The sequence below is a fragment of the Argopecten irradians genome, chromosome 13, assembly GCF_041381155.1.
Source record: "Argopecten irradians isolate NY chromosome 13, Ai_NY, whole genome shotgun sequence".
Classification (NCBI taxonomy): domain Eukaryota; kingdom Metazoa; phylum Mollusca; class Bivalvia; order Pectinida; family Pectinidae; genus Argopecten; species Argopecten irradians.
In genome coordinates, this window is record NC_091146.1 from 20,840,408 (window position 1) to 20,855,085 (window position 14,678).

The 14,678-nt window shown below is 34.9% G+C and overlaps 2 protein-coding genes across 2 annotated transcripts; both read left to right on the top strand.

The window, feature by feature from the left end:
- Positions 1-374: 374 nt before the first annotated feature.
- On the top strand, positions 375-5,702 carry LOC138306133 (uncharacterized). The gene has a single exon (XM_069246517.1). It carries the CDS (start codon positions 1,004-1,006, stop codon positions 2,576-2,578), a length of 1,575 nt encoding a protein of 524 aa, XP_069102618.1. The 5' UTR covers positions 375-1,003; the 3' UTR covers positions 2,579-5,702.
- Positions 5,703-10,895: 5,193 nt separating this feature from the next.
- LOC138305682 (uncharacterized) lies at positions 10,896-12,476 on the top strand. The gene has a single exon (XM_069245972.1). The coding sequence runs from the start codon at positions 10,896-10,898 to the stop codon at positions 12,474-12,476; it is 1,581 nt and encodes a 526-aa protein (XP_069102073.1).
- The last annotated feature ends 2,202 nt before the right edge of the window (positions 12,477-14,678 follow it).

A 14,678-nucleotide genomic window follows, 5' to 3' on the forward strand; every position in this document is an offset into this window, starting at 1 on the left:
TTAAAGTTACTTTAAATTACCATCTAGTACTTATTCACGAGTGACTTAAAATGTATATTTTAATTGTTAAATGAGTGAGTTTATAGAATATTTCGTATGTGTAGATTTAGTATTTGTAATGTATAGGATATCTGGGAGGTGAAAATAAAGACAGAAGTGTACGGAGGGAAAGAAAATCTCCGATCTCCAGTTCAAAATCGATGATGTTCAAGACACTTGTTGCCTATTGTTTATATAGAATCATCACTGTTAAAAGTCATGGTTTGTGACCGTTGTCGTGCTTAATTATTAATGAATATGTCGATTATGGCTAATGACCGAGTAGACAATGTGTATATCTAACAGACAATACACACCACTAACAAACAATACATCAAACACGAACTCAAGGTATTTAAATATCACGGTTCGTTAACAGTGACACCAATTTACCTTCTTTACTATGCTTATTTACTGATGTATACGTAATGTAATATTTTTTAAGTCTTTCATAGGCCAGCTCTCCGGATAGATTAATACATTTCTCGTTAGTGGTTCTAATCAGACGTTCATTTACAAACGTTACTGACTTAAAGGAACACATCTTCTGAATAACAGACTGCAGTTGCCTTGAGTATGTGGAATTTGAATATTTGAACGAGATATTTACAACATGCAAAATGGAAAATAAGACATCGAAGTACGATTGTGAGGATTTCTTTGGTATAGAGAGACCTTTGTTTACATTAGTTACCGACCCGACGACCTGTGTTATTTTAGGAGGATAAAGATAATGGGAATTAACACTTAAAATCAGCTTCATTTAATGTGTAATCAGGATTTGTACAGGACATCACCGAATGTATATTAGTGATACAAACTAATTGATTATGCTGTGAATTTTACGCATTTGGGATATCATGAACAATGTGGATTTACATTCCAATGCCACGAATTAACCAAGCTAATCAAACAAACATTTTAATTCAATCACTGTTGTTTTGACAATGAACAAAAAATAAAAATGGCTACGGCCACCATACCTGTGCGTTCAAAAGGGCAGACAACATGTTTTTACCACAAAGGGAGACAACTGGAATTGTATTGTGAAAAATGCCAGGAACTCACATGTGTAACATGCGTTGCCACTATTCACAAAGGACATTTGCTTTGCGAACTCAGTGAAATTACACGCATAAGGAAGAAAAATATTATAGACTTTGTAGATAGAATAGAACAAAAGGAACTTGTGGAAGTCGGGAAATATATCACCTCTACTTATACTCTCCTTTACGAAAACGACAGAACATTTAAAAAACTTTCAAAACAGGTATTGACGCAAACTGAGAGATTGAAACAAGACCTTGACGAACTTACAGCAGAGACACTTTCTCTTTATCAGAAAATGAAAAAGGAGAACAATGATCTGATACAAGAATACAAACAAGAACTTGAGATGTACGAAGCACAACTCATACAACAAAAGGAGGAATGTAAGAAAGTACTCCAACAAGGCTCCCCTATAGAAGTGTACGACACCGAATGTGAAGTAGATTCCCGGTTACATCTACCTGTTAAACCTGTGTTAGGTACTGTCAGCTTCTCTCGAAACAAAAATCCCCGTAACCACTTGGAACTAGCCTTGGGTACATCTGACGACTCAGGACAAAGGCAAACCCCAACATTGAGAAGAAAGAATCGATCAGTGTCCTTATTACACGAACAGGGACAATCATCTACATATCAGCAGTCAGGTAGTGCGATGGAGAAAGAAGTGACCAGGATCAAACTACTGACAGAGACTAATGTATTGGAGGAGTGGAAGTCTTCATGTGACATAATTTCTATATGTCCCACCACTGATGACCAGGCCTGGACCAAGTCCAGTGACACACTGTCTCTCCTGGACAGAAAGGGTAGATTGATAAAGGAGGTCAGACACAAGGCTTTCATCACTGACATCAGTCTATCACCTACAACACACAGACTGTGGGCCTGTGATGGAGACAAAAACATCCTAAAACTGGTATCAGGACAATTATCAGTACAATTCAGAACAATGGATCAACCCGAATGTATTTGTGTTACAGCAGACAACCATATAATTATAGGCATGCCCAAATATATCACCAAATACACCAGACAAGGTCAGATAGTGCTAACTACAAAGGTTACAAAAACTGCGACACCATTAGTGTGTTCACCGCACAAAATCACAGAGTGTCTTTTCACAAATAATGTCGCAGTGATTGATGCCTGTGATATAGATGATGGTGGTGATGGAAACGCACATGTTGTTGTCATGAATTCTGACTTCCAGGAACTATTTATATACAGAGGTGATTTTCCAAGTAGATATAGAGAACTACCACAAGTAGGAGATGTATCATTTAACCCCTTGGGTATAGTGTATGATAGTAAGGGGAACATCGTCATAGCAGACTATGATAAGATCTTTCTCCTTAGCGCTGATGGTAAGGTCCTCAGTATCCTACATACAGACACAGTCGGATTATGGGATGTAGGCGTGAGTAGGCAGGACCTTCTTTGGACTGTTAACATAATCAACAATGTCAAACTCCTACAGTACTACGAGTAAACATAGAAATACCGGAGAACTGATGAAGTGAACTTTACCACAACAATTTGTAAATCATCATGAATCTATTTGTATCTACAGAGAAAACTGTACGGTGGTAAAATTGGACTGTAGATATTAATGATAACTCCTACAATATTGCAGGGAAACATATGAGTAGCGTAGTAAACTAAACGACCACAATACATTGTTTACCGTGACAAGTGTGTGTCTATACAGAGTGTAATAACTGTGATAAATCTCAATAAATCGATCAATATATATATTTAAGGAATAGATTTTTATTTTGTTGAGGTTATGAGGGTATAATGATAATGGAGCCCATGTAAATTTTATGTAACCCGGAAAATCCCATGTATTTTGACAAAAGCATATTAACACGTTAGGAGATTTTGATAAGAAATGTGTATACAATGTATTTACACTTTGTTCTTGAAAAAAATCGTGTATAGACCAAGTTCCCATTTAACCTATCATCGGATAAATAATTGACGAATTGAATGTCTGAGATATCTAAAGCACCAATAACCTAATGAGGTAGATGTCTAGAATAGTCCGATATTCTTCTGACCCTGGCACCTGACTTTGACATTAAGACGTATGCATATAAAGAGTTGTCTTTCATTCTCTGACTCCACAAGCGACTTGGGGATCCACACTAATCTCAAATCAATCGGATTTCAACAGAAATATTGTGTATAATAGTTATCATTAACGAGGACTTAGTTTATTACATTGACGTTTAGTCGTTCAGTATTTTGCATTGCTCTCTGAATGATCTTCACTTGAGGAAATATAATCGGATACTTCTAAATTAGATGTTTCTATTTCATGGATATAAAAAAATGAGAAAAATGATACGAAGTCGTATATAAATCAACCAAATCTGGAAAATAAATTATTTGTCTGCAGCAAACTGTTTGTAGTATTATGATTAGTAAGATAACATCATATAATATCAGGCTTGGATGAAATTCGTACCCGGGTAACCAGTTAAATGAAATCTATAGCACACTGGTGAAAATCTATAGACCCCTTAGTGAGCACAATGAGAGAAAATTTATGACAACCAAGAGGAAGAGAGAGAAAAATACTATGTGCAATTCAGACAAATCTTTAGTTTTTACTAGTTTTAACGATAATATAATCGTATTGTGTTTAATATGCTTGGAAAGTAATAATCGTTTGTCAAGATAGAAGATTGGTCCTTAGATTACATGTTATTGGGTAATTAAAAAACCCTGATCAAACTATCTTTTTAGAACTGGATATTTAATTGGCAATCACCAATGCAATGTTTATAATATGCACAGACACCCGTAGTGCTATCAAAGACAGATAATTGTGACACGAGATGACCTACCATACAATATATTTGAAGCGAGTGCGACGGAATATTGTCTTCCAGTATACTAAGTATTTGATGTGGCGAGGTATTTTGTTAATTAATTGATCTGAGAGATCATTAAGGTTTTTGTGGTAGAAACATGACCCGAGGTAACCTACCTCTGCTAGCATAATGACTATAAAACTGAATGTCTGTCAATGATATCTTATATTCATGAATGGTGTTAGACTGGTTAAATGACAATAATGATGTTTTAAATGGTCGAAAATATTTCTGTAAGTGACTCGAATATCCACGGCCAAATGCACTTGTTAAAATGAATATAGCCTGCATAAATTCAGGTACATATTCATGGTATCGTATACAGCCAATATTTCCTAACCTGAAATTGACCTGAAATTGACCAGAATTTCTGGTTAAAATTTTGACCTGAAATTGACCTGAAAGGAGCAGAAAAGTCAATTTCAGGTTAAAAAACTAACTGAATTTCACCTGAAATTGACCTGAATTTCACATTAAAATTCGCTGAGGTACCAAAATATTCATGTCAATCATATTATCAATGAACAAAATTTATATTGGGCTCAATAATTTTGACCTGGAAATAAAAAAAAAATGCAACAGAAACATACATAGGTGTACTAGTAGGTGAAAATACGTGTACATAGAGACAATAAAAATAGTATATGTAAGCACCAGCCTATGTAGTAAATCGTATAAATTGATGAAAGCATGTGTATACTTTGTGTGTATATATAGTGTATATGTGTATATAGTATACTTTGTGTGTATATATAGTGTATATGTGTAGATAGAATATTTAAACTGCATATATGAAATACTTATTCTTCATTCGAATATACGATTGTATACACACTTGTTTTTTTCTCATATTAAGACTTAGAACTGAGGTTGTGGGTTTTTGTAAGAAACATATGAACATACATATACATTGTATGAATATCGATACTAGATTATCAAGAAAACCATGTTTGTGCAATGTGTTAATTTGTAAAATACAAAAGTACATGCAGAGCGTGGATGTATATAAGAAACTAACAAACAATTATGTGTAAATATTAGCAAGGTATTAATGTGTAAACGGCAAAAGTTCATTCATTTTATGGGTGTATATTTCAAATTAGCAAAACAAATATGTGCATGTGCATATAATATTTTAAAACAAAAGAAACAAATATGTAAAAATGTTAAACAGAAGTTGTTTTGTAAAAGCGTAAATAATAAAATACCAATTCAGGTTTTTGCATGTAAATATTTAGGACTAATGTACATGCAATATATGAATATATGAGTGTATATATGACATCATGGTATTTTTATATCAAAGTAAAATGTAATATGAACATTAATGTAAACTATACATGTTGTAATAGTATACATGGGTGTGAGTGTATGATATCCCCAAAGGGGATAACACATTTTGAAATGTGAATAAAAAAGACATACATCTATTTGTGTGCATACAACATCAAAACTACATACATTTTATGTAAAATAGAGATACATTTTAACAGTATAATATATATATATATACAAAAACAGAAAAAAGAGATTGCATATATCTGGGGCCAGTCAGTGCCTGTAACCCCTGAATTGGAGTGAGGAGTCCATACTCTGTTTGTCTGAATCATTGGTTAGGTCAACAAGCGACGTCTACTCTTAAGTAACAGGCTTGACCATGGCAACAAGGGATTTGATTGGCTTTAGGGCAACACCTCTGGTCATATACAGCTCCATATATATTACACATACATATACATACAGCTCCATATATATTACACATACATATACATATATGCAAAAAGTTAGCTTCTTCAGTGTATATACCAATAATTACCGAATTGTGTAATTATAAGTACAATTGCTATGTGTGAGAGCAGGAACTTTTGTACACACCGGTATTTATATCATGCGTAATTTGCATATTTCTCTGTCCAAAGTGATGATCAAACAAGATATTGGTAAAGAGTTATTGTTCTTTGCTACAAATGATAAGCAAAACATGTGCTTAAGTTTTATGTAGCAGTTTTTTTTCTTAACTGCAAAATAAATACTGCTTTAAAACACATACAATGTCTTCTCTTCATTTTTCAGACATTTTTATACTGAAGGAATCATTTTAATAGACAATGTTACAAATTATTTTTAATAGAAAGTAGATCTATGAAAGCCATAACAGTATCCAGTAAATGATCCAAAGAAAATTTGACCTGAAAGTCACCCAAGGAAATCTTAACCAGAATTTCAGGTCAAGATTTCTTGACCCAAAATTGACCTGAAATTGACCAGAAATTCAGGTCAAGAAATATTGACCTGAAATTCAGGTGAAGATTAAACAATGGGGTTAAACAATGTGAATTAACATTTTAATGCCAAGGATTAACCAAGCAAATTCGACAACCATCTTAATTCAATCAACGTTATTATGACAATGAACAAAAAATAAAATCAAAATTGCTGCAGCCAACATACCTGTGCGTATGACAGGGCAGACATCGTGTTTTCACCACAAAGGGAGACAACTGGAATTGTATTTTAAAACTTGTACGGATCTTGCATGTTTGAAATGCGTTTCCACTATTCACAAAGGACATTTGCTTTGCGAACTCAGTGAAATTACACACATAAGGAAGCAAGACATTAGAGATTTTGTAGATAGAGTAGAACAAAGCAAACTGGTGGAAATTGATGATTGCATCGCCTCTACTAATGCTCTCCTTAACGAAAACGATATTATATCTGAACAACTTTCAATCTATCTGATAGCGCAATCTGAAAGCCTGAAACAAGAGCTCGACATACTTACAGCAGAGACACTTTCTCGCTATCAGAAAATGAAAGAGGACAATGCAAAACTCATACAACAATACAAACAGGAGCTAGAGATTTACGACAGACAACTGAAACATCAAATAAAAGAATGGAAGGAGATACTTCAGCAAGACTCCCCAATAGAAGTCTACGACACCGAAAATAAAATAGATTCCAGATTGCATCTCCCATTAAAATCTATGTTAGGTACTGCCAGCTTCAACCCAAACACAACTCCTTAGAACTAGCTCTAGGTATATGTAACTTTGACGACTCAGAACAAGCGTCAACATTAAGAGTTGGGGATCGATCAGTGTGCTTATCACACAAACAGGGACACTCCTCTACACGTCAGAAATCAGATGACACGAAGAAAGCAGTGACCAGGGGTAAGTTACTGACAGAGACCAAGGTGGTGGATGAGTGCGGCTATCGATGTTCAATTAGTTCCATATGTCCCATTACTGATGACAAGGCCTGGGCCCAATCCAGTGACACACTAATTCTCCTGAACAGGACGGGTACTGTTATAAAGAAAGTCACACACAAGACTGAGGTCAATAACATCTGTATATCACCTACAACACACAGACCATGGGCCTGTGACTGGGAAAACAACATCCTCGAACTGGTATCAATTATCAGAAAAATTCCAAACAAAGGAAGTCTCCAAATATATTTGTGTTACATCAGACAACCATGTCATTATATGTCCAAACACATCGCCAAATATACCACACAGGGTCTGATGGTGCTCACTACAGAGGCTGCATGCACTGCGACTAGGTTAGTGTGTTCACCATACAAGATCACAGAGTGTCCTGTCACTAACAACATCGCAGTGATTGATGGCAGTGATATAGATGATGGTGGCGATGACGATCAACATGTTAGCGTCATGGATACTGACTTTCGGAAACTATTTATGTACAGAGGTGATATTCCCAGTAGATATAAACAATCACCACAAACAGGAGGTGAATCATTTAACCCCAGGGGTATAGTGTATGGCAGTCAGGGTAACACCATCATATCAGACTATTACAATGACGAGATCCACATCCTTAGTAGTGATGGTGAAGCGCTGAGGATCCTAAACACAAACACAGACGGGGTATGGGAGATAGGTGTCAGTAACCAGAACATTATTTGGACTGTAAACTATGATACAGATGTAAAACTCCTACAATACTACAAGTAAACATAGAAATACCGGAGAACTGAGGAAGTGAACTGTACAACAACAATTTGTAAATCATCATAAATATATGTGTATCTACGGAGTGTTACAACTGTGATAAAATTGGACTGTAAACAGTAATGATGTCAAACTCAATACAATATTACAATGAAACATATTAATGACGTTGTGCTCTTCGAGGAACCAATAGATAATGCCTACCGTGTGTCTATACATTACGCAACAATTGTGATGAAATTGAAACTCATACACATAGACACAAGTGTTGACTATAGGTTTGATTACAGATGAAGTCCTAAATTTGAGAATGACAATGTGATACTACAATACAGTTATTGAGCCTTGAAAGATCGGACCCACAGTACACTACATGTACCTTAAACACGTGGTGTGTGTGAAATGATCAGTTTCTATGTTAGTTTTTGTCAACAGCAATAATAAATTCCTGTAATACAGCAGTATAGCATGCAAATCATGGCATTAACTTCTACAGTGACTACCATAACGTGCTGATACTGATTGGAAAATGGTAGGCTTTTATATAAGTGACAATATGCTTAGTTATCATGGACATACATTGTAGTCGCGTCTTCTCCGACAATGTTCATTATATATGGATTACGTATATTTCCTTGTTTTAATGGATTAGTTGAAGTGGATATGTCGGTATGATTATAGAAGTTCCTGAAAAAGTGGAATAATTCCGACGTGGGTATTTCCACTTATTTCTATTTCAGTAAGTCTTAGCGAGTATGTAGACTCGCTAATCTTTATTATGTGAATATGGGAATAATAAGTAGAATATATTTGCACACCACAAAAAGTCAACAAGAGTCGAAAATATCAACTCGCGAAAATAATGACGTTAACAGTATACCTAGTGGTTTACATGTTTCACGATTTTATTCAGGTGAAATATCCTTCATTTTTGTCTTCTCATCAGTCTTTTTTGTTTTACACCCCTTGTTTAATTTGAAACACACTTTTCAATTCAATAATCCATTTTTTGTTATTTGTTATGCTTGAATTAATATTCAAATATCGCTGTAAAGAGATATTTAGTCGAAAGCTATTAAATAAGACAAACTAATTAATGATAATTAATAATTGTATACATGTTATAATAAACTGATAACAGCGATAAACTAACTCTATATATGTCGTAAGGGAAATCATTGTGTTGACAGTAATGCAAACATACATATACAGACATAGCATGCTTTGTTAGAAATATAAAATGTCATTTGATTTTAATATCTCCACAAAACGCGATTTTCTTTTGCGTTCATTCGCAATCTGCACATAGATCACCCGTTGAAAGGCCTTAACATGATATGCAGCTTTGAGTGTTGCCTGTAGTACACCTACCACAACACACAACAGATAAGCACTTGGTATGTGTTTAAATACTACAGGTAAGGACCATGACCCGGGGTGACCTTTTATACAAATACGGCGTTGTCGACAGATGAGATGGCGTCCACAGAATGTCGTAAGATAGCGAAGAACATCCACAATCAAGGCTCCCGAAGACAAATGAACGACGTACTGCCTGTAACAAATGATTCGTTAAAAAGAAGACATACCAAATGTAGTTTGTATTTAACATTTGCAATTATTGACTTCTCTTTTAACTCACAAGCGTAATCCTTTACACAGCAGGAGGTACTGTTAAGATATGTAGGGCTCCGATATGACCTACCGTACACCATAGCTCCCTTACAGCTGAATGTCTCTCTTTGCCCTATAAAAATAAATATTCATTTTAAACAGATAATCATACATGGCGTTGGCCCAAATTAGTTTAGTTTCTTACAGATATAGAGATGTATTCGAAGATAGTCATTGTAGTCTGACATAAGTTTATGATCAAAAGCTTGACAGAGTTCAAATTCTGTATATAATAGGTATCATTGTATACAGTATTATGATAATCAACACATTAGATTGCAAAATGTTAAGTTGTCAGACGAGAAAGCCTTTGCGATGTCCAATGTCTCGTTACGTAAGGATATTATATGTTTTGTATGACAAGACAAAGTTTCGGTGATAGAATATTACAAGAGTACACCGGGAAAACATGTCGAAGTTTATATATGTTTATTTGTTGTTTATTTTTTTTTTTTTTTTTTTTTTTGTTTTTTTGTTATTTACTTATTACTTTGTTTTTGTTTCTGTTTTTTCTCTATCTAAGATTTATGGCATGCTTTAAAGCTACCACGAAATTGAACGTGAATCTTTGTGACGTCACAATCGCGTTGCTCACAATTACGCGTTATTCCTCGCAGGTTTTCCTCAAAACTAGACAACGTTTTGTTATTGAACGTCTAGGATGATAAAGTTTTAAATGACATTTAATGTAATCATATTATAAGTATTTAATGAGTGGCGTAAGCAAATTATGTAAGACAAATATATAATGAAGAGATAGAAAAAAACCTCATTAGCCTGAACTATCTGTCTTCCTTTAATTGCCACAAAAACAGAACAATGATATATTTATCACGCAGACTGTAGTAAAAAAGGATAAAAATATGACTTACATTGTCTTATTATCGCAGGTAACAAACAAAATGAGAACAGAAAACATTGACCTCAAAATTATACACACCTTCACTTAAATATACTTTAATACGGATCTGGATTCACAAGGTACATGTGATACATACTCAATATCGGTTATCATGACATTTAACTGAAGTACGCTTAAGTCTAAGTATCTCTAAGTATCTGCTGTTGTTCATGTGACTAACCTATATAGATAAACCTTAATATCAGATCGTGGCTTCAGTTATAAGTCACACATTACCAAGAGTGAAACGCTTATCGGGATAGCTGTGGGGATAGCTTGGATTCTACAATTCGATGTGGAGGATGGAAAACTTTCATTCCTGCACTATGTAATTACTTACAAGAGACATTCTAAACGTTCAACAATGGCCACAGCCAAAATACCTGTCCGACCTAAAGGACAGAAAATGTGTTTGCATCACAAAGACAGACAACTGGAACTTTATTGTGAAAAGTGTCAGGAACTTGCTTGTGTGAAATGTGTTTCTACTACCCATAAAGCACATGCACTCTGTGACCTCAGTGAAATTACTGCTGTGAAGAGCCAAACCATTAGAGACTTTATTGACAGAACTGAACAAAATGATTTAGTACAAGTCGGGGATAACATCAGCGCAGCTGATACACTTCTTAAAGACAACGACAGGACATTTGAGAGACTATCAGATCAGTTACATAGTCAAACCGAGAAATTAAAACATGAACTTGATAAGATGACAGCAGAGACAGTTGCTCATTATCAGAAAATGAAAATGGACAACTCGACGTTGATACAAAAATACAAAGAGGACTTGCAGATGTATGAAAAGCAAATAAAAAAACAACTACAGGAGTGTAAGGCAACACTTCAACAAGGCTCTCATATAGAAATATATGACACCGAGTGTGGAATGGATTCCAGGTTACATCTACCTGTAAAACCTGTATTAGGAAATGCCAGCTTCACTGCAAACAGAAATCCCCGAAATTATCTACAACTAGCTCTAGGCACATGTCAGTCTGAGGACATAGGAGAAACGTCAACATTAGAAGTTAAGGATGTATCAGTGTCCTTATCACACGGACAGGGACAATCATCTACACAACAGTCAGGTGGTACGAGGACGAGAGCAGTGACCAGCACCAAACTACTGACGGAGACCAGAGTGGTGGAGGAGTGGAAGTCTCCATGTCCGATTACTTCTATATGCCCCACCAATGGTGACCAGGCCTGGACCAGTTATGAGTACAGTAAAAGATTAACTCTTCTGGGCAGGAAAGGTATAGTGATACAGATCACACACACATCTTACATCAATGACATCTGTCTATCACCTTCAACACATACATTATGGGTCTGTGATGTACATAACAACATACTGGAGCTGGTGTCAGGGAAATTATCAAACAGATTCAAAACAAAGGATGGACCCAAATGTATGTGCGTAACAGCAGACAACCATATCATTATAGGTATGTCCAAACACATCACCAAATACACCACACACGGTCAGATAGTACTTAATACATTGACTACAGTGAAAAGTAAACAATTAGTGTTTACACCATGGAGTATCGCAGAATGCCCTATCACTAACAATGTCGCAGTGATTGATCGCAGCTATAAGGAGGATGGTGGTGATGGAAACAGGCATGTTCTTGTCATAGATTCTGACTTTCAAGAACTATTTATATACAGAAGTGATACTCCCACTACAGGTAAACAAAGGTCACTAATACAAGGTAAACCATTTGACCCCATGTGCATAGTGTATGATGGTCAAGGGAACATCATCATTGGGGACTGTGTCAATAACAGAATCCTTCTCCTCAGTGGTGATGGGGAGGATCTAAGGATCCTACACACAGACACAGACGTGATCTGGGCTGTCAGTGTGAGTAGACAGGGTGAAATTTGGACTGCAAACATAAACGATAACGTTAAACTCCTACAATACTACGCGTAAATATAGATATACCAAATTACTGATTGAGTGCACTTTACAACAACAATTTGTAAAACATAATGTGTTTTTCTTCATGGTGTTCTAACTGTAGTTTAATCAGATTGAAGAAGTCAATAATATAAAACTTCTAACATACTACTTGGAAACAAAGAAATGACGTAGTGCACTTCAAGGAAACAACACCATAGTAACAATGACAACCATGTGCCTATACAGAGTGTGATATAACACGGGGTCATACACATAGACCCAGACATGGACTGTAGGTTTGGGTATAGAGGACGTCATCAAAGTGTTTGAAGGTGACGATATGAATTGCAATACATTTATGTAACCTTGTGATATTTGACTGACATAAACACGTGGTGTTTGTGAAATGGCCCGTGTCTATAGCAACAGACAACATGTCAACAGCAATGATAAACACTTAAGACATGGAAAGTATGGGATTAACTTCCACATTGATTACCATTATGTGTTAATACTGAGTGGAGAGTTATGGGCTCTCATCTAATTGACATTATATTAAGTTGACACTGACGCACGCTGTAGTCATGGATTATCCAACATTTAAACTTTAAGTATGGGTTACGTATATTCTAATTTGACATAGCTATTTTTCCTTTCATTGGATTAGTTAAAGTGGACATTTCAATTTGATTATTGAGATTCCTGTACAATTATTATTCATTGTAAAATAAATATAAACTGTTCAATTACTGTGATTTTTTCTTTCACATTATATTTCGTCACTGTAGTGAAAGTAATGCAAAATAGAATTATTTTCTAATTCACCAGCAGTATTACCAGGTATAGTTATGTACAATATGTTACATACATAGATAGAGACTGTCATTTGTAATTTTGCAAAGGCCCATGGGGCAAGCTTCGTCTGTGACGTATAAAGGGAGACAACTCCAACCAGTATACACGTTGTATTGTTGAATGTTTTTATAATACAACAGCCTTTAGTTATATGAATTATTGTTCTTAAATAGTTCAACCTTTTAGAAATACCCCCTTATTAAAAGGTTTTATGTCAAGTATCAGATAATTTGCATTAGGATTCAAGTTTACTTTTACATAATGCAATTATAGAGTGAATTTAATTAAGATTGAGTTATTTGCAGTATTGCCACAATAGACTGGAAGTACCTAAAAACTACTCATAAGCCTGGGTTCTAAGCCCCAGGGTACCATGACGTAAGTTTATCACATGTTTTTTGTAATATATAGTATAATCTATACTGTATAGCAATATCTTATTGATTGCGCCATGTATTGATATTGATAGTGAACTGGTGTAATACATAGCAGTGTTTTTATTAAGTTTTGAGCTAGGACAGTTTGGGAATTTAAATTTAATATATCTTACAAACCTTATCATATAATGCTGTTTTTATAACTTTATATGAAGTTACACTTGATGTAGTTAATTGAGTTACTGTAGTTCATTAAATCTAGTGTACATGAATGCAGATATTTATGTATGAATTTACCTTTCATAATATTTTTGAGGTGAAAATAACAACCAAAACACTAAAAAAGCTCTAGTCATATGAAACTTTAATATGTACACTGTGGTAAGATATTGTTTGTTTGTTCTTTTGTAGTCTTTTACGTGTTGATGGATGGGACAATAAAGCATCTTTGTAACTCATTCTCATCTTCGTTATCTGTGTGCCGGCTAAGGGCACAACAACACGTCTATATCGAACTCGCTTGCAACGAATCCATAATTATAACGTAGTACTTTCCATTTCCATATATATAAATAGATATCGGTTCATATGCATTAGAAGAGAAATAACTCTAAAATCATAATTGATTTTGCAGACATTTGTACAGTTGGCATCATAGTTAAAACAAGGTATCAATAGAATTACTAGTATGACAATTCTTTTAACAATATCATCTATGCAAATGAGCCGAATTACAGCCAGATCACAAAAGAACTATTTTATATGGATTGAATAAAATATATATCAGCTTGAACTTCCAGATATATCCTGGATGAAATTGTGTCGGTATTATGTCGACAATATTCCCATAATTAAATTATGACTAGCTGTACCGACGTCCTATTGTTTTTGTTGCGATGTTTGTACAGTCTTTTTCCTATAAACAAATTTGGTCTTTAGGGGGTTAAAGCAGGATATTGCCAAACCTTTTTCCCAGAACCTCAATTTCGTACACCCAACT